This window comes from Paramisgurnus dabryanus, chromosome 5, assembly GCF_030506205.2.
Source record: "Paramisgurnus dabryanus chromosome 5, PD_genome_1.1, whole genome shotgun sequence".
Classification (NCBI taxonomy): domain Eukaryota; kingdom Metazoa; phylum Chordata; class Actinopteri; order Cypriniformes; family Cobitidae; genus Paramisgurnus; species Paramisgurnus dabryanus.
Window position 1 is genome coordinate 31,034,990 of NC_133341.1, and position 17,646 is coordinate 31,052,635.

Sequence of the window (17,646 nt, forward strand, 5' to 3'; positions counted from 1 at the left end):
CTATCTATCTATCGTCAAACAAATCTAAAGTTTGCATAGTTACTAAATATTATATAAACGTGCCACATTGTATGGCCTTTAATCAATTTCTATATCATCTTAAATCTCAGGAAAAAGATAAAGGATGAGTGGTCAGAAAAGCACAGGACAGGGCATGAAGGAGAATGAATGAGCTCTCTCTTGGGACTTTGTCTTTTTGCTCGGGGTTGCAGGTTCCCCTCTCCACCACCGCCCCTGCGTCAGATGATGCTGATGCTCACCGCTTATAAAAGATGCTTCAGTGACAACCGGACCGGCACTCGCGTTTCACCCCTCTCTCTATTTCTGTCTTCTGTCTCTCTTTCTTTCCAACATCCACACACCTCACTCACACAGTCCGTGTTGTTGAAGAGAACATTTTCAGCATGAGCTACTCCGGCGACATGTACTCGAGCAGCTCGTACAGGAAGATTTTTGGAGATGCGCCCCGTCGCGTCACCGTGGGCAGCACCAGCAGCCCGTCCCGGGTGACGGTGCATGGGTACCGCTCCGGACCTCAGCATCCCCGGACCTACGCCTCTCCACCATCCGTGGTGACATCCTCAAGTTACCGCACGAAACTCGCATCCGGCCGCGGGGGTTTCCAATACACCCCGGAGAACCTGGATCTGACGCAGACCACGGCCATCACCAACGAGTTGAAGATCATCCGCACCAACGAGAAGGAGCAGCTGCAAGGCCTCAACGACCGCTTCGTGACGTTCATCGAGAAGGTGCACAACCTCGAGCAGCACAACAAAGTTTTGGAGGCTGAGGTCGCCCTGCTGCGCCAGCGCCACAACGAGCCGTCGCGTCTGCACGACCTCTACGAGCAGGAGGTCCGCGAGCTGCGCGCTCGCGTCGAGGACCTGACGCACGAGAAGAACCAGATGCACCTGGACTGCGCGCAGATGAACGATGCGCTGGAGCGTCTCAGGGAGAAGCTGGACGAGGAGACCCGGCTCCGGGAAGAGGCCGAGAACAGCCTGAAGGGTTACCGCAAGGACGTGGATGACGCCACCCTGTCCCGTCTCGAGCTGGAGAAGAAAGTCGAGTCCCTGCTGGATGAGATCGCGTTCCTCAGGAAAGTGCACGAGGAGGAGCTGCAGGAACTGCAGGCGTCGATTCAGGCCACGCAGGTACAAAAGTTAGATGAGTTGTGTTTGTGTAGCTCAATGGGTAGAGCTTTGAGTTAGCAGCGCAAAGGTTATGGGTTCGACTTACTTATAATATCTATTGCTTAAGCAGAATAAAACATCTGCCAAATATGTCACCAAATTTGCTACTTAATAAGCACATTTTTACGCAGGTAAATATGAATAAACCCAACTGTTGGGTTAAATTAACCAGAAATGTCAATTTTCGACCCAACTATGGCTTGAAACAACTCAAAGCTTATATTTATTATGACAGCATCAGTCTGGCTTTTGGATGTAAAGTCATTTTAACATAAGTTTGAAAAAAGCTGATTTAAGTAACAATTGCGCAGTTTTACTTTTTTGCAAATTTTTTAGCCTATTATAAAAATATAATGACAAAGAAGAGACTGTCATAATTAATAAATAGTCATGCTACGTGTTTAATAAATTATTCACAAGGCGGACGTGCATGTCATGACTGTGCATTGTCATTCTGGGCGGTGCGCGTGAATTTACAGCACTGCAGCCCCAGACGCACGCGCGTGAAATAACTCCGCGAGCAGCAGCACCCGCACTGCGCAACGATAACTCAGTCAAAATCCAAATCAGTGCTTTTAAAACTCCATACCTGACCCACTGGGCTATATTTGCCTGATCCTTTTACATCAATAATATACCGTGATGTATTTTAAACCGGACAACAATTAATCAACTTTCGCGAAAACGAGATGTAGAGACAGATGAAAGAGATTTGGGATATTTAAAGTACGCGTAACAGTGATCCGGTACCGCAGGATTTTGGGTGTGGCATCGTATTGTCCTTGAAATAGCATCTTGTAACCCATTCAGCTACTCGGGATACTTCTAGAAAATATTTGAAAGGACTCTTTATGGAGCCTGGATAGAAGTGACGACATTTTTCAACAGCAGTCACGCTTTAGGAACACTGCTAAAATCAATAAATCACTTGTAAAAGTAATTGCTAAGTAATTGTTTAACAAGTAAATTATTGGATTTGTTCACTGCAAAATTGCCCCCACCCAGACTAAACCACACTTTATGGCCCCTTAATAAAATGTATATACTTTCAGCTCCTGCAATAAATTATTTTGTGATTTTTGCATCATTTAGAGGATCCCACCACCACACCCAGACTCAAAGATCTTCCCTCCATATATTTTTTGATAGCACTTCATAAAAACTTTAATTGAAACTTTAATATGATTGCAATAAATGACTTTTCATAGTATGTTAATAGAAATTGTTTAAAGAAGATTGTGTATCCGAAACAGATGGGAATCACTGAAGTTGCTAACTAATGCAAACTGATGCTCATCACTCATGGTTTACTGTTCTCTGGGTGTTAATGTGGTGGCTGATGAATTGTTGCTGCATCTCTATGCATATACTATCAGGTCCAGGCAAAAAAGCAGCGTCATCTTTCCTCTTAAATTAAACCCCTGAGTGTATGCTCAGTCCTACAGCCTCAAGGGCTCAAAGACATTAAACATTAATGGCCAACTTTAATACTTCATATTTTAGTTATACACTGCATTTTCAATAACATTACTATTTAAAGGGGACATTTCATAAGACTTTTTTTAGATGTCGAATAAATCTTTGGTGTCCCCAGAGTACATATGTTAAGTTTTAGCTCAAAATATCATATAGATAACTTATAATAGCATGTTAAAATTGCCACTTTGTAGGTGTGAGCAAACTTGTACCATTTTTGGGTGTGTCCTTAAAAATGCAAATGAGCTGATCTCTGCACTAAATGGCTTGGATAGTGCAGATTAAGGGGCAGAATTATCCCCTTCTGACATCACAAGGGGAGCCAAATTTCAATTACCTTTTTTCACATACTTGCAGAGATTGGTTTAAAAACTTAGTTACTGGGTTGATCTTTTCACATTTTCTAGGTTGATAGAAGCACTTGGGACCCAATTATAGCACTTAAACATGGATAAAGTCAGATTTTCATGATATGTCCCCTTTAATGAATAGCAGTTTATTGATGATTGTGTACTTACAAAAGTAAGGTACAGTTTATTATCAGTATATTTAAATAACAAATATGCCACTAGTAGTTTATGCACTTCTTTTAAGTGTAAATGATAATTTAATGGATGTTAATTATTTATTAAATAGTCAATAATAGCCTAATTAATAGACCACTAAATTAAGGTTTTTCCACCAGATCAATACCAGACTGTCTTCACTTATACTCAAATATCATATATAGATTAATCTGAATTCAAACTTAAATACAATTAAAACGTCATTCTTATATGGTTCATATGGACAAACAAATCCTTATTTTTCCATGCATAATAAACAGCACCAGAAAGAAAAGTTACTGCACGAGCATTTGCACAATAATTACGCATTGAGTAAACCAGCAAACATAAAATAATGTACCTGTCATGTTCAAGTATTAAACCGTGTTGCACCTGCACAGGTCTCTGTTGAGATGGACGTCAGTAAACCAGACCTCGCTGTGGCTCTAAAGGACATCCGTGCCCAGTACGAGTCGCTGTCCTCTCGAAACCAGTTGCAGGCCGAGGAGTGGTACCGCTCCAAGTTCGTCACCGTGACAGAAGCGGCGGCGCGCAACAATGATGCCCTGAAGCAGACCAAGGATGAGCTGTCCGACTACCGCCGACAGCTCCAGTCGCGCACCCTGGAGATCGAGTCCTTGAAGGCGCACAACGAGTCTTTGGAGAGGCAGCTGGCCGAGATGGAGGACCGCCACAGCAACGAGATAGGCGATCTGCAGGTGAGTGCTTTTAAATGCATGCATTTTACTATATAAACAATATAAATCTGGAAATGTACGAACATTTGGTTCGAGTCTCTCTTCTTCCTCCAAAACAATGTTTTTGATTAAATGTAGCTTGATCCGAATTCGCACGCAGAGTTCATCAGAACTTTGTAGGCAGCGAAATAACGAGCTTGCGTTTCCGGTCTATCGCATTCGTATGAACGGAAGTGAATGGAACTAAAAGTCTATGTGAACGCATAAATTAGTATTATTTCGTACGTCCAAATACGTTTTTGTACGATTTGCTTTTGCCCCTGTGACGTTGGGGTTAGGGGTGGGGTTTCGTTACTGATTTTTTATATAATTATAGTGTTTTTGTACGAATCATTTCGTACGAATTCATAGCTCAACTCGTCCATCCATAGAGCTGGAGGAGGTATTAAAGAAGTAATATAGGGTAGTCTTTTTTAATATCAAGCCTTGGCACAGTAACTTATCTGGGGTGGCATGGCTCGCGAATTGCTCTTTTTTATTTTTGTCAAATCATGTTTTTTTGCCATACATCACGTTAATTGATTGGTAACATCAAAGTTACAATTAGTAGGAGTCTGAGCAGATGGCGGTACTGCAATACTTTGAGATTAGTGAAAGAGACTGCTATTGGTACTAATGACATAAAATTGTATTCATAATGATGTTTTTAGTAAATGCAAAATGCTTTACTACAGGATACCATTCAGCAGCTGGAATCTGCTTTGCGTAGCACTAAAGGAGAGATGTCTCGCCACCTGCGTGAATACCAAGACCTGCTGAATGTCAAGATGGCACTGGACATTGAGATCGCAGCCTACAGGTCAGAATCATTTTCATTTCACAATTATTTGGTTGGAGACAGGCTTGAGTTTAACCAGATTCTTTTTGTTTTTTCCTAACAGGAAGCTACTTGAGGGTGAAGAATGTCGTATAAGCACTGTGGGCGGAGCCATGATGCAGTCCGCCTTCTCTTATCCGTCAAGCCGCACTTACGTCATGGGCACCTACAGGAAGGGCGGAGCAAAACCTGCAGAAGAGGAGGAGGAGGAGGAAGAGGCAGAGGAAGAAGCAGGAGAGGAAGCAGGAGAGGAAGCAGAGGAGGAAGCAGATGAACAGGAAGGAGGTGAAGAAGAAGAAGAGGAGGAGCAGGAGGAAGAGAAAGAAAAGGAGGATAAAAAGAAAGAGAAAGAAGAAAAGAAAGATCAGAAGGAGCCAAAGGAAACTGAGAAGAAGAAAGAAAAAGAAACGGAGAAGAAGACTGAAAGCAAGAGTGACAGCAATAAGGGAGATAGTAAGGGTGAGAAGGGGGACGATAAAGGCGAAAAGCCCGCTCCTGTCAAGAGCAAGTAAAGCTGCGTACCGTCACAACTCTGTCCACTTCATGCACTTAAGTCACACATTTCATCTTGACCTCTCTGTCCCTTTGCCACAAACACGCACGCGCACACACGTATGAACACATTATCACCAAACAAACATCCCTTCATCCTCACTTTCATTTCACTTGATGCTGATGATTGCAGTTGCTATGGCGTCATGCTGAGCATCACCAGACAGCTGTAGACAGTCTACTCTGCAGGAATGCAGTTGGTCAGTAAGGACGGTACAAAAATAAATGACGACAGTCCGTCTTAAAAATAAAACTAATTTCATTCTATACAATTTCCTTGTGTTCATGTGCCATTATTATCTTTAGTGCAGGAGAACACAAAGAAAGGTGATGCCAAATGCGCAGGTATCAAGTACAAAATGGACCAAGTTAGCTGGTTCCAATCTCTTGGTGCTATTTGATTCAAACAAAAGTGAGTTTGGAATTTGAAAGAATATCACAATACTGTATAGCTTCACGTAAGCCCTGAATGTACGTCACTAGCCAAGCACAGGGACACTTATGTCTCCTATTTTTCCAGCGAGCATGTTAGCGCATCTCAGTGCTGTTCATTGAGTCACGTGTAAGGGAAAGACGACTGCACTGTCCAACCCTATTAAAACACACCATAACCAGCTTATCAAGGTCTTGGGGGTTACTTGAAATTTACAAGCAGGTGTGTTCGATTAGAGTTGGAGCTAAACTATGAAACGCTTTAAAGCTTAGCATGATGTCATGTTACAGTTTCCGACTGTCCATCTATCCTCTATCCATCCGATCATTTTAAAGTTCATCTATTTGTTGTTCCCGTTTTCCTGAATTGCACAGCACGGCAAACTTCGCGGCGTGAGGTCACCAATTTATTTTTGGTTTAGCTTTGGGAGAGGGGAGCGCATTGTGCTTCAGTAGTGTGGAATAAAACTTTGGCGATTAAGCATTTAGAAAGTCTGACGCTTTAGAGACACTTGCTGCTAATAATCCCTCTTTCCCCTCCAAAGACCTCCTCTTGATTGATTTATTCATGACGGAGCCCCTCTTCATGTTTGCCATCTTTGCTCTTTGTATATGTCTTGTCCTTATTGCTTATTTAGATTAGAAAGCCTGTGTACATCCAGTGTTTTGGGTCTTTCTTGAGTTTATTTGTATATGTGTACGTGTGTGTTTGTCTGCAAATGCTAATTTTGGCTGCGTCTGAGCAGCTGGTAGTGACGGGTCAAGCTCTCTCCCTTTGTTGCAGGTGACAGGGAGGCCATAGATGGGACAGTAGGGTCACAGAAAATCACAGCTATAGCGAAGGGCTATTAGCAATATAACCCTTCAAAAAGCAACTTGCATGACACGAGAATCAATGCAAACTGCTAAATAACCGCCAGTGACCCTAAATAAATCAGGCCTGCTACTGAATGATGATTTATACAAATACTATTTATTGAAAGCTGTGAAAAAACATTTGGATTGACACCTGAAATGTTTCAATGTGATCAATGTCATAATAAACAACCCTAATAAACCAACAACAATCAGTGCTTCATAAATACTTACCTTACTAATATCATGTATACCTTATAAACATGGAAAATTAGCTAGAGGAATCGGTTAGAAAGTATAAGGTTTTTTGCATGAATGCAAAAAGCCATTGATTTGACCATTTTAAAATAATGCTCCCCTTATTTAAATGTGTGCAGATAATATGTTTGAAGTCTGGGCACATGGCATCCATGTCCAGTAGCTTTGCATTATCCATGTAGTGTTTAGTAATCTTTAATGTTTTTGTTAAGTGTTTCTCTCATGAATAGTTTTTAACTCATCTGAAACCTTGTGATCTGGGCATATGGCACTTTTACACAAACCCCACTTTGATGTGAAACCGCTAGAAAGGCTGACTTAATATCCTGTTTCCAAACCTAAAATGATTATCATACTTCATAATCACATTATATTAATTGACTAAATTACTTCATTAATATATGGCAATATATGTCACGTGTTGTTTGTTAAAGGGATAGTTCACCTAAAAATATAAATTCTGTCATTATTTACTCACCCTCATGTTGTTACAAACCCAGAATAATTGTCTGCTGAATACAAAGAAAGATATTTGTAATGAAGCAGGAAACAGAAGCACCATTGACTTCCATAGTAGGAAAAAATACTACTATGGAAGTCAATGGTGCTCAAAAACGGTTACAAACATTGCTCAAAATATCTTTCTTTGTTTTCAGCAGAAGACAGAAATGTATATAGGTTTGTAACAACACAAGGGTGAGTAAATGAAGAATTTTTATTTTGGGATAAACTATCCCTTTAAATAAGACACTGGACTCTCATTAAACCCTAATAAGTTATCTAGCTAGCTATACATAAAAATGTTTGAATGTATAGTTTGAAAATGTAAAAATGCTTAAAGTGACTAACAATGGACCCATTTTTAAGGTATTTTGGAAAGGTAACCTGTTGGCCTCAGACTTAATGTGAACTTATCCAATATAGCAATATGGAAAGAGAGTACATTTTAAAATAGATGTGACAATGCAGCAGTCATCCATAATTTGTTCTGTTGGTTCCAAAGCATGAAATGAATGAATCAAGAGGAGTTTGCATGGCTTGTTTCACTTGAAGCTTGACAATATGAGGGGTGGGATAGATTTGCTTGATGTGTGTAAAAATGTACGTATTTGCCTTAATCGTGACTGCTTAAAAGAGTTCTCACATTTGCTGCGTCTCTCTACACTGATGGTTCAAGAGTGCTAACATTTTATCTGTGTAGCTGATATTATCCTAAAGCCAAATAAAGACATTTATCAACCAAACGTATCACATTGTGACATCTTTGATTCCTTGCAATGCACACCATTCACAGGCTATGCAGAATCTTATGTTGTACGTCTAGTAAATCTCAATTGCTATGTCACATATAAACTCTTTCACAAATGCAAAAGACTTCAAAATTTGACCAGATACATAAGGAATAAAAAAATATTTCTCTGTGATATTTCAACAAGCCTGGATACTTCAAAGATTGACATAAAATAAATAAATGTAATGATCTTATTGAATTGAATTGAAAAAGCAAAACAAGGCCATTCTTTTCAGGTTACAATTATAACATGTATAATGCAAACATCATCAGAATGTTTCAAAGCTACATTTTCTTGCCAAAAAGAAAACCTTGGCTTCACTGAAATGTGTAGTTTCATTACTGCATGTCCTGAAGTGTTAAAGCAGACATCAAACATTAATATATTGGTGGCAGCATATCTCCCCTTCTTGGCAAAGTAAATCCAGAGCAACTTCAAAATGAAGCCATAACCAGGAATCAATCACATCTGCTTCCTCCTAAATAATCACTTATGCACACATTAGACAAAATATGATTCTTGTTAAAAATCTGTTGAAATATTTATCTTACTTTGAGCAGTACTTTTCCTCTGATTACAAAAACATGAAGAGTGATTATTATTTTATCATTATGCTTTTAAATGCAAAGTAATGAAAAATAAATATGTTTTACAGCTAAAGTAATCCTAAAACAAACCACTGTATGTGCAGAACACAGCGGTGCAAAACATGATTAAAATCTCTTAACATTAGAGGTATTGACTTTTTTATTTATCATCATTTATTTATAATAATAAGACACTTGCAATATGAAATAACTAATGAGAATATTTTCTATAGAGAAAAGACCAGCCAACCCTAACTTACAATAGTACCATACCCTCTTCTTTATCTTGTTTATTATTTCAAAGCCTGTTTGTTTTTGGAAAGCCATCAATAATAGTTCTCATAGCATATTTGTCCTTTCTTGTATTCTGTAATAAAGCCATATCAAAAATTATAGCTTGCTTTTTAGTTATACTGCTGTAACTCTGGACATAAAAATTGATCAACTAATTTGAAATTATACATTTTGACAACTTAAAACATATTAGGCTGCCTCTCTCTTTCTCTCTCTCGCTCTCTCTCCCCCTCTCTCTGCTATATATAGGCTTCTGCATTGCAGATGTATCCTTATCCAAATCCTGCATTTCAGAGCTCTAATAATTCCCACATAAGAACTGTGTGAACTTGCACACTTTCGTGCATACACACCTACATACATTGACGGCATAACCACTACAGCATCACATAGCAGAACAGTGAACAATAACAAACACACAAATATGTACCATGCTTCGAACCTGACAAACCACAGTGAGGGCCAAGGTGCTCTCTATATTGCTAGTCAGTCCTAAAAATGTCCGGTAGTGGCCATTAGTTCTTTCAAATATATTTTCATGTTTGTGATGCTAAAGATTACTGAAGTAAGTGGTTAAAATAGAGAATATTTAAATAAATATTATTTAAGTTATACCACAATTACTATTAATCTAAACTAACACAGTTTCAATGTTCCTTTACAAAATATGGATATGTGGATATGAATTTAAGGAATAGGGTTCCTCGCTGAAGGTTCATCATATGTGGGGGTCCCTGCTATCGTAAATTTGAAAACTCCTGACATAAGGGATTCTACAGACTATAAAAAGGTAAGAAAGAAATTATTCTTTTAAAAACATTTGACAGAAATGTTCTGTGTGGGAACCAAAATGGTACTTTTATGGCATCACCACAAATAACCTATTTTGGCACCTTTATTTTACGGATAGTACATATTAAGTCCAGATCAGAAAAAGCTATTTACATGCCCACAAACAGATTCTGATTTTATACTACTTCTATTATTGCTTATTTGTGAACCTTTCTGTGAAATCCAGGCTAAAGTATCACAATCTAATTATCAGTTTATAGGAGCATCGAAATATTTGTAAGAAAATCAAACATAAAAAATATTTAGATATTTTAATTCCCGTTTTGTTTAATTTTAAGTCATGAGGGCCCCCTAGTGGGCCTTGGCCCTCTGGTTAAGAAACTGCCCTTAAATGCAATGCTGTACTTCAAAACGGTTGTCAGAATAAAAAACACTTTAAACTGATGTTAGAAAACGTGACCTTGGTCGTTTCTGACACCTAGCTAGCGTACAACCTTTGAATCAACGTTTGAACAACTCAATTGATCGGTTTTCGTCCATTGGATTTACTTAAGACTCACAGTTTGTCAACCAGGTCTAATCTTACCTTGAAAAGCTTGTGAATTTGTGTCACTTTTCTGATCACAACATCTGCTGTTCGTTTAACATTAAAAACTACAATCAAACGCATAGTTTTCACTCTTAATTCTGACTGGATCAGCGGCACGAGCGCACGTCAACGCAAATTAACGCGCCAAATCGTTACGTTGCTTGGCAACCATGAACGGCATTCAGTTAGCAAAAAAAAAAACCTATATTACTCAGTGAATTAATGGTTTTTGATGTATATTTTTAACCATTAATGTGACTATTTATATTATTAATTACTGTTCGTACAAACTATTGAAATGTTTATGTGTTGCCTATAAGGCTTATTACATTCATACATTCTTAAAATTTCACTCTACACAAAGCTAAATTGACAAATTTTATTACCACAAAGAATCAGATTTTGCCTCGATCATTGTATACAGTACGGTGGAATAGCTCTTCATTGACATTTTCACAATATTTACACAATTTATAGGTTGACTCCATTTGTTGAAGCTCTTTAATCTATTAAATACATGTGGCCATGTTTAAAATTTTGGTTAACAGGGTTGTAAAAAAATTGCAACACATAATAGAACAAATAATAAATGGCGGAAATATTATTTAGCTGACTAACTCCCATTTTATAAAAAAAATAGAGAAGACACAAACAATAAAATGAGAACAAGCTAATCTTGTTTTGTATAAAATGTTTTATTTCCATTTCAGTATAAAACAGCTTCATAGCTCTGGCCAATTTAAGAAACAACTCCACAGTCACAGCAGGAAATATCAGACACTTCCTGCTTGTCTCCCTCTAAAATACCTGACATTTGGGTTGGGGGGATTTATTTGCCATTCTAGATTTGGCGATATAACATTAACACAAAACTAACAAATCACTCATGGTTAGCTAGTATAACATTAATATTAACTTAAAAAAAATGAGAATGGATGAATGGATGAACACAAGCCGATCTGGTCACGCTTTCCAAATGCAAGTCCTTGAGTCCATGTCCCCATAGTCACTCCGATGGGAACTACACAGTCTTCTGCTGACCCTTCTTACCGATCAGAGACTTATGGATGTGAGGAATCACACCTGCAAGACGACAACAAACTTGTGCTTAACACCTATACTATCAATGTGCACAATTCATAAAAAGAACTAAAACTCCAACATACCACCACCAGCAATGGTTGCCTTGATGAGGGAGTCCAACTCCTCGTCTCCACGAATGGCCAACTGTAAATGGCGAGGAGTGATACGCTTCACCTTTAGATCTTTTGAGGCATTTCCTGCCAACTCCAAAACCTAAGAAAACCCAATATAATCCCATCGGTTTCATAGCTTCTGCCGTATTTGTGGTTATATTCACAGAAAGGATCCTGACAGGTGAGGAAAATGTAAAAACGTACTTCAGCTGTGAGATATTCAAGGATGGCTGCGCTGTAGACGGCTGCTGTCGCACCCACACGACCATGGCTTGTAGTGCGGGTCTTCAAGTGCCTGTGGATACGACCCACTGGGAACTAAAAACAGCCGGAGATATTTTTTAAACTTTTCTAATGTATGCACCAGATAAAAAAAAGAAAGAAATGAGGCTCGGTAAAATATTATCTGAAGCATGTGCAGAAAACCAGTTTTATGAGTCTGATGGCACAACACAGACGGTAATAACAGTGACCCAACAAACTCCTTTCGATCCATTTTACTCAAGTATACCTAACAAATGGATATTTGGGTAATTTAACCATTTCAAAACAGCACTTCCAGTGAAGTCAGATATAAGATACAAAAACTTACCTGAAGTCCAGCCCTTTGGGAGCGAGACACTGCTTTTGCCTTAGCCTTTCCACTATCCTTACCTGCCTTACCTCCTGCCTGTAACACAATACATAAACTCAGACTGTATACATGTAAACAGACATATGGAAAGCAACAAGAAACTGTTTTGCATCAATGGCAGCATACATTTATAATGAAATATTTAGTTACAGTTTAACTTCAAAGAGACATTTGCAATAAAAAAAACAATAAACATCACAATATAAATTTATTGTCGGCAAGAATGTAAGTCAGTTTTCAATAACAATTTCTAAATGTGCAACTCATTAACACAGTCAATGGATTGTTCATATGCAAACTAACTATAACAAGTCTACAAAGCTCTATAAATGAAATTGAATAAATTAGAAGATTTATAGTCAATCTTGCCACCATTTTTTATAAATATATATTTTCTATCAGCTTGAAGCAAAACCACCTAAAGTCTAATTAATGGTCAACGGATCAATTAACAGTCTGGAGGTAAAGCCCTCCAAAAACCCCTGCCCAGATCACGTGATCACTAGACCACTGGCCAAATATTCACAACAAATCTAAACATCTTTGTTTTAAGAAATGCAATTGCAAAGTAAACAGACAACAATGAACATAATACAATTCGCAAAACAGTGTGATCTATAAACAAAAGAAAATGAATGAACTTCAAACGAACCGATCAGCGCGAGCTCTATACTGCGGCTTCCACGTACGGTTTAGCCAGCTTAGCTAACCTGTTAGCATATTTTTTACAACCATTGCACCAAATACAAAGAAAGGTGTTATAAAATATCAGAGAGTTGGATGAATATTACAACTCTGCTAAAGGGGAACGGCTGGCGTCGTGGTTCAATAAATAGTAACTAAATAAACACGCGGTGGTTAGCAGCGCTAAATCCAGCCAATATTAGCTCTGAGCTACCAATGAAATAAAAAGACGAAAAATGAGCCACGCAACAAACGGACCGGAACGTTGACTCACATAAAAGGGTTATACGAAAGATTTAAAGGATATAACTTACCATTTCAGCAACGTATTATTTTTGAATGAGATCTAAGGAGGTCCAGCTAAAATCTATATCGCCACTTGACTCGGAGGAACAATAAACCCCCTTTAGCAGGGAAAGATCGGGGCATACCAAGCGACAGAATTATCCAATCAGAATAGTCGTTATTGGATCGATTTTTACACAGACCAATAGGATATCGTTTTGCAGTTTCTTCTACCATCCCCCATCAATGAGTGATGTTTGGACGTATATCACGTAGGCGGGACTTAACATTTACAACTAGTATTTTTTTATTTACAGAAAAGTGGAAGTTAAATAATAAACTTTTCATTGTAATTAGCAAGTCTTCACAAAAAATCTATAAAATAATGCAAAATAAGGTTGGATTTGTTTTCATCGATAAATGAAAGATAATGTCATATATAAATCATACAGTATTTTAAAAAGTATAACTATTTGTATTATTCCTGTTTAAAATCACGTTTAATGCTTATGTTTCATAGTTAAGAATATAATACAGTTATCATCAGAATTGTCACAAAATGCAAATCTCAACCAAAAAAAGATATAAACAACCAAATGTTAAAAAATGTAAAATATATTTTTTTATAAAAGATGGTGTACCACATTTACTTAATGCAGCTGGCTTGAATTATTCTCTTTTGAATTTGCTATCAAATTAATTGTAACAGTAAAGTTCAAATGCATATTCTTAAACATAAAACGTTTTGTAAAAATGAAATTAAGAATTTGTATTTGTAGTTTGGAAACAGTAGAAAACGATGAAACACCATAGTGACTGACGTATGATTCGTTATGTACTGTACGTGTCAAGTGTTATCTGCAAAAAAGTGGTTGTTTCTGTACATTATCGACAACATTTTACACCAATCGCCCATGGTACTGTCAAAACATTAAGGCGGGGTTTAAATTTTGACAGACAGTAGAAGTGAGCCAACGCGATTACGGATTCTGTGTTTACTCGCATGACAGACAAGGAGTGGCCCAATGGGATAACGCGAAAAAATTACGATTTCTCAAACGACCAATCGCAGAACGTCGTCAAGGCCGTGACGCAAACAATACGACCCAATCATACAACGTTTAAAGTGCAGAAGGCGGGACCTGTCGAAATACGGGTGGGAAAAAATAACGCAGCTCTGGGTGATGGTGAAGATGGCGGATGGGGATAGTGGGAGTGAGCGCGGTGGCAGCAGCGGAGGAGTGGTTGGAGGTAGCGGGTTTCAGCCTTTCCAGAGGGATCAAGAGACCCATGAGCTGGCGTCCAAGCGTCTCGACATCCAAAACAAACGCTTCTACTTGGACGTGAAGCAAAACTCGAAGGGCAGGTTCATCAAGATCGCTGAGGTCGGCGCAGGGGGCTCCAAAAGTCGCCTGACACTTTCCATGTCAGTTGCTGCGGAGTTTCGGGACTACCTGGGGGATTTTATTGAGCACTACGCCCAGCTCGGGCCCAGCACCCCGGAGCAAATCGCGCAGTCGTCGGGTGGAGAGGACGGTGGGCCTAGACGGGCTCTGAAGAGCGAGTTCCTCGTGAGGGAAAACCGCAAATACTACCTCGATTTGAAGGAGAACCAGCGGGGTCGATTCCTTCGGATCCGTCAGACCGTCAACCGCGGGCCTGGTGGTTTTGGCGGCGCGGGAGGCGTGCCCGGGGGTGGCATGCAATCCGGGCAAACCATTGCCCTTCCTGCTCAGGGTCTCATCGAGTTCCGCGACGCTTTGGCCAAGTTGATCGATGACTACGGCGGAGACGATGAGGAGCTGGTCGGGGGCGGTTGCGCCGGGGGTTACGGCGAGCTTCCCGAGGGCACGTCGATCCAGGTGGACTCTAAGCGGTTCTTCTTCGACGTTGGCTCCAACAAGTACGGGGTGTTTCTGCGGGTGAGCGAGGTGAAGCCCAGTTACAGAAACTCTATCACGATACCCTTCAAAGCGTGGAGCAAGTTCGGCGGAGCTTTTTGCCGTTACGCCGAGGAGATGAAAGAGATCCAGGATCGGCACAGAGATAAGGTGTATGAAAGAAGAGGGGGAGAGGAGTCGGAGGGGGACGACATTGACGACGACTGATGACCCGGACGGGTGTTCCGTTGCCTGGGCAACCCCGACATGTGAGAAGCGTGCGAGAGATAGAGAGAGGAAAGATTTACCTGCATGAAACGAACTTTATTGCTCAAACTATGGCCAATAAAGATGTTTGACTGAGAAACACTGTCATGTATATGTAACAGAATCCCGTTTAAAAAAGTTTAAATGATGTTTGGCTAGATAAATGGATATTGGATGCTCTAGGTCTTTTAAAGTTTCACTGTTACAAGTAAATAATCCTCTCCGATTTAAGTATAATAAGAGACTGTTCACAGATGAGTCACCCGGGACATTTAGGGTTAGTGTTTCATAATAATATGATGATAGATAACTACTATAGGTGTTTTTGATGTTTATGAAGGAGAGCCAACCAGCATCATCTGAATGATCTAGGCTAGAGAGAATCTCATAGTTCGCTCATTCAGGAAGTGTTCTCTGAAAAAAATCTATATATTTGTGTGTGTATGTAGATATAACAAAGTTTAAAAAGCTTAAAATTTGCAGGTTGTAGGAGTTAAACTTGTGGACACAGAATACAGTTCAAGCAACAATGTAAACGCAGTCAAAATGGTGCTATGAAACAGTACTCCACCACTCAAGTATTGAGGTTCATGTGGGGTGTGACTTTTATTTTGTTTTCCTCCGGTTTCTTGCCAGGATTGAGCAAATCACTCTGATTGAACATAGGGATGAATGTACGCAATAAGTTGCTGTGGTTGAAAAGTAGATTGGGCGAGCACAAATTAAGCTGAAACTTTGCTCATATATTGGTAAATTTACCATTTAATACTGGGTTTGATGCAAGATTGTTTAACTGTACATCCACGTTAGATCCCTAGGTTCATATCTGATAGTCAAATTGAGAGATTTCAAATTGAGCATGTGGAGTGCTTTGATGACTTAACTGGGAAGAAGATAAAATTTAAAACAATACCCAGGTGGGTTTAAATAGATTTATTTTTAAAAACAATATACAGAAATATATATATATACAGAAATATATTTATATAGACATAGAATCAATTATAAATGCTTCCTGAACAGGCTATTTAAACGAATAAAACTCGGATGCAATTACATAGGAAAATGTTTCTTACTGATTTTCCATAGATTTCCTATAGTACTTGTGGTTAGAAGAGAATAGAGAAATAACAAAATTATTAAATATACAAAATGAACTCAATGAACTCAGTTTCTAACCAGCCCAAATGGCATCATAACACTTTTTCTTTTTCAGTAGTCTCCCTATTTTGTTTTAGGTGTTACATTTCTGACCTCCTTCAACAGTCTTAGATCTCTCAAAATGTGTGTTCCCGTTTGCAACACCCTGTGTTTGTTATATTGTTGTGAGAGGGTTATTATACATTTTTTATTTGACAAGGAGTGATTTCAGATTCTGGATGATTTATTTTCAGGCCTTCTTAACCAGATGAATTAGCCATACACACCACTTCGGAGCCATAGTGAGGTTTTTTAATATCCGTATGAGTTTGATCTCATTCTTGTCTGTACTGTGTTATGTGAATAAGGCAGCTGTTCAGTCAAGTGTGTTCTGCTGTAATTCTCCACAAACTCCCTTTGAACAATAAATATAATTTCTTTGCTGAGAAAATGAGTGTTTGAAAACTTTGTGTCATCCCCGTTTGAAATTTGTTTTGCTTCCTAAAAACATCTTTTTTTGTTAAGAGGCAAAGAAAAGGTTAGTTTGGGCCAGAAATAAATATTATTCTTTACAAAATGTGAATTTACAATGCACTTAATCAGATTCTTGACTTTTGCAATACAATTTCTTCATTCATTAATTTATGTGAATGTGCCCAAGAGAGCTAGAATGAAATATAGCAGTATCTGAATATATGCATAATAAATTACAGCTACACAAAACCTTTCAATGATTCACAACAGAATCTTGCAAATTCACAGTTTGTTTCATTTCAAATAAAACTTTTTTTTTGCCTTGAGGCAATTGTAATTTCTGTGGTGATTTTAGCTTGAAATGGTTCAGCTCAAGAAACATTAAAATTGCCTTATATTTATGGTGCTTGCTATAGGGCAGACATTACTGCTACTATTGCACAAGAATATGGGGAGTTTAATGGGAGCTACTTACCCTTGAACCATCCTCGATGTACATGAAAACAATTAGAGATATATTAAAAAATGTCCTTGCTCTTTAAATCTCTATAACAGTAGTAAACAGTGACCAAGCCCAAAAAAGTGCATCCATCCTTCACAGATGTTTTCCACATGACTCCAGGGGGTTAATAAAGGCATTCAA

At 38.8% G+C, this 17,646-nt stretch overlaps 3 protein-coding genes across 3 annotated transcripts; 2 read left to right on the plus strand and 1 right to left on the minus strand.

The window, feature by feature from the left end:
* Positions 1-69: 69 nt before the first annotated feature.
* neff1 (neuronal intermediate filament family member 1) lies at positions 70-8,137 on the plus strand. Its single transcript, XM_065250888.1, has 4 exons — positions 70-1,157; positions 3,619-3,936; positions 4,650-4,774; positions 4,857-8,137. The coding sequence occupies exons 1-4, from the start codon at positions 405-407 to the stop codon at positions 5,302-5,304; spliced, it is 1,644 nt and encodes a 547-aa protein (XP_065106960.1). The 5' UTR covers positions 70-404; the 3' UTR covers positions 5,305-8,137.
* Positions 8,138-10,808: 2,671 nt separating this feature from the next.
* Positions 10,809-13,427, minus strand: h2az2a (H2A.Z variant histone 2a). The gene is made up of 5 exons (XM_065250890.1): positions 13,272-13,427; positions 12,232-12,309; positions 11,844-11,957; positions 11,610-11,739; positions 10,809-11,526 (listed from the first exon to the last, which is right to left on the minus strand). The coding sequence occupies exons 1-5, from the start codon at positions 13,272-13,274 to the stop codon at positions 11,465-11,467; spliced, it is 387 nt and encodes a 128-aa protein (XP_065106962.1). The 5' UTR covers positions 13,275-13,427; the 3' UTR covers positions 10,809-11,464.
* Positions 13,428-14,390: 963 nt separating this feature from the next.
* Positions 14,391-16,980, plus strand: purba (purine-rich element binding protein Ba). The gene has a single exon (XM_065250889.2). It carries the CDS (start codon positions 14,427-14,429, stop codon positions 15,348-15,350), a length of 924 nt encoding a protein of 307 aa, XP_065106961.1. The 5' UTR covers positions 14,391-14,426; the 3' UTR covers positions 15,351-16,980.
* The last annotated feature ends 666 nt before the right edge of the window (positions 16,981-17,646 follow it).

Bases quoted from the DNA above. Each gene is read 5' to 3' on its own strand.
- neff1 (XM_065250888.1), top strand. From the start codon at position 405: ATGAGCTACTCCGGCGACATGTACTCGAGCAGCTCGTACAGGAAGATT. The intron at 3,937-4,649 runs GTGAGTGCTTTT...GCTTTACTACAG, and splicing joins ACGAGATAGGCGATCTGCAG to GATACCATTCAGCAGCTGGA. The intron at 4,775-4,856 runs GTCAGAATCATT...TTTTCCTAACAG, and splicing joins ATTGAGATCGCAGCCTACAG to GAAGCTACTTGAGGGTGAAG.
- h2az2a (XM_065250890.1), bottom strand. The intron at 11,740-11,843 runs GTACGTTTTTAC...GGGTTTTCTTAG, and splicing joins TTGAATATCTCACAGCTGAA to GTTTTGGAGTTGGCAGGAAA. The intron at 11,527-11,609 runs GTATGTTGGAGT...GTCGTCTTGCAG, and splicing joins GGCAACCATTGCTGGTGGTG to GTGTGATTCCTCACATCCAT.
- purba (XM_065250889.2), top strand. From the start codon at position 14,427: ATGGTGAAGATGGCGGATGGGGATAGTGGGAGTGAGCGCGGTGGCAGC.